General features: G+C 47.1%; 1 protein-coding gene across 1 annotated transcript in view; it reads right to left on the reverse strand.

Moving 5' to 3' along the window:
• The window catches only part of ATP5E (ATP synthase, H+ transporting, mitochondrial F1 complex, epsilon subunit), a 325-nt gene extending 294 nt beyond the window's left edge, over positions 1 to 31 (reverse strand). The window contains exon 1 of the mRNA XM_010088022.1: positions 6 to 31. Coding sequence (XP_010086324.1) covers positions 6 to 31 — 26 coding nt within the window. The remainder of the gene's footprint in view (positions 1 to 5) is intronic.
• Between the last annotated feature and the right edge of the window lie 1,835 nt (positions 32 to 1,866).

Below are 1,866 nucleotides of genomic sequence, written 5' to 3' on the forward strand. Positions count from 1 at the left end.
CCCCCCCCCCCCCCCGCCAGTACGCCACCATGGCTGCGGCTCCGCTCCAGGACAAGGTCAGCGCCCACCGGAACGGGAAAGACCCCGGCGCTGCTTCCTAGCCAATCAACAAGCAGAACGATCTCTCCGCCAATCAGAATCCGAGTTACCTCAGGAAGGTTGACCAATGGCAACTACCCAGTCGCCCCTCCAGTCACAAGCGCCCTCCTCTGGCAGTGACCAATCAGAGGGTTGAATAAGGCACGCGACTGCCGCCCTTTCTTCCCGAGGTACACCCGCGGAGGGGAGCCGCCGCCATGTTCTGGCTCTTTCCTCTTCATCGCGAGCGGTCAGGGCTGGCCCCCGAGAGGGGAGCGGGGGCTGCTGCCGTCCCGCAGGCGTAATAGGGATGTGGTCAGCACCACAGCACACCGGGGTGTGTCTGCCGGTCCCCCCCGGGAGGAACTGTTTGGGAAAGGTTTGGGGCCTTCCCTATTCGGGAAGGGCTCAGCGCTGTCTGCAGGTGTGTCCAGCCGGGACCTGCCTCGGGGGTCCAGAAGAGTGCTGGGGTGTGTGGGTGTGGTCTTCCGTGTTTCAGGGCTGGTAATTCACCAGAAACATGCTACAGTTTCCTGAACAGAAATTAAAACCTGACTCTTTATGAGGCCAGTAGCTAGTTGCACAGCACTTAACGTTAGTTACGTGTTGGTTTATCCATGAATAGGACTGTTGGAAACTAAGAATCCAAGGAAGTGGTTAAAAGCATTTTTTTTCCACTTAAATCGGCTGGTGTTCCCCTCTCTGCTGTCAGTTCTTAGTTTTTTCTAGGTATGACTGTAAAGCAAACAGTGTACAGGCATGTGGAGCCAATGCTTTTTATAAACACAGGCTCTCTTCAGTTTGGAGTTTTAATCTGTAGGTGGCCAAGCTGTGCCAGATTGTGAGTTTTATCCCATTGGACATGATGCTTTGGCATGAGGTTCTTTTGGATGTAAGACTGTTTATACATACACTTGTAATTATATTCAGTCGTGCTCTAAACAAGTTCATAAAAGACAAAGCAAACTAGAAGCTCTTGTCATCTGTCGACACTTGATAGGAAAACAGACAATTTTCCACATATAATAAGCAAAAAGCTGTGAGAAGACTGGAATCATGTTTGACGAGGAATCAATTTGGTCCTAATCTAATGCTCATGTAAATAATTAGGACTGAGGATTTAAGGAGATTATGTAATGGGTTTTTATTAAATCCTTGCACTTAACTATGTATACCTCTTCTCTCTGTTCCTTCCGTTCAGAGCCAAACGACATCAAAAAAATATATGAGAATCCCTGAGAGGCCACAGAGGTCTTGAGGAAATGCTGGTGACTATGGTCCTCTTCGCACAGAGTGCAAATCCCTGGAAATCACACAGTGAGTTCACATCACTACACAGTGATGTTTTCACTTGCAGTACATTTTTAAAGCACAGAATAATTTTCAACTTTATTGATCTCACTTAGTCCGGAGCTGTTGCACTTAACAGTCCAAACATCATAATGACAGTATAGATCCACCAGAACAAAAGGAGCAGTTCACCAGATCATGTCAGAGCCTGTCTCCAGGATAGCATATGACAGTAAGAGAAGATTGTCTATTAATGTAATTAGTAGGAACACCTACCAGGAAGAAAGAGTGGGAGGATGGAAAGAAATTCCTGTCCTTAATTTGCCTTCTTAATCTCTCTGCTGAGATTCCTGAAGAAGACTCTAGTTAGTGCCAGTTGTGATGACATTTTGAAAGTGGGCACTTTAGGCCGCTACATTACACTAGTACCTTCCATCTGGACCTGCGATTCATGTTTTGGGTTTTTTTTATAACTGATAAACAACTTTGCTCCTGCTG

The sequence above is a fragment of the Pterocles gutturalis genome, unplaced genomic scaffold, assembly GCF_000699245.1.
Source record: "Pterocles gutturalis isolate BGI_N339 unplaced genomic scaffold, ASM69924v1 scaffold47856, whole genome shotgun sequence".
Classification (NCBI taxonomy): Eukaryota; Metazoa; Chordata; class Aves; order Pterocliformes; family Pteroclidae; genus Pterocles; species Pterocles gutturalis.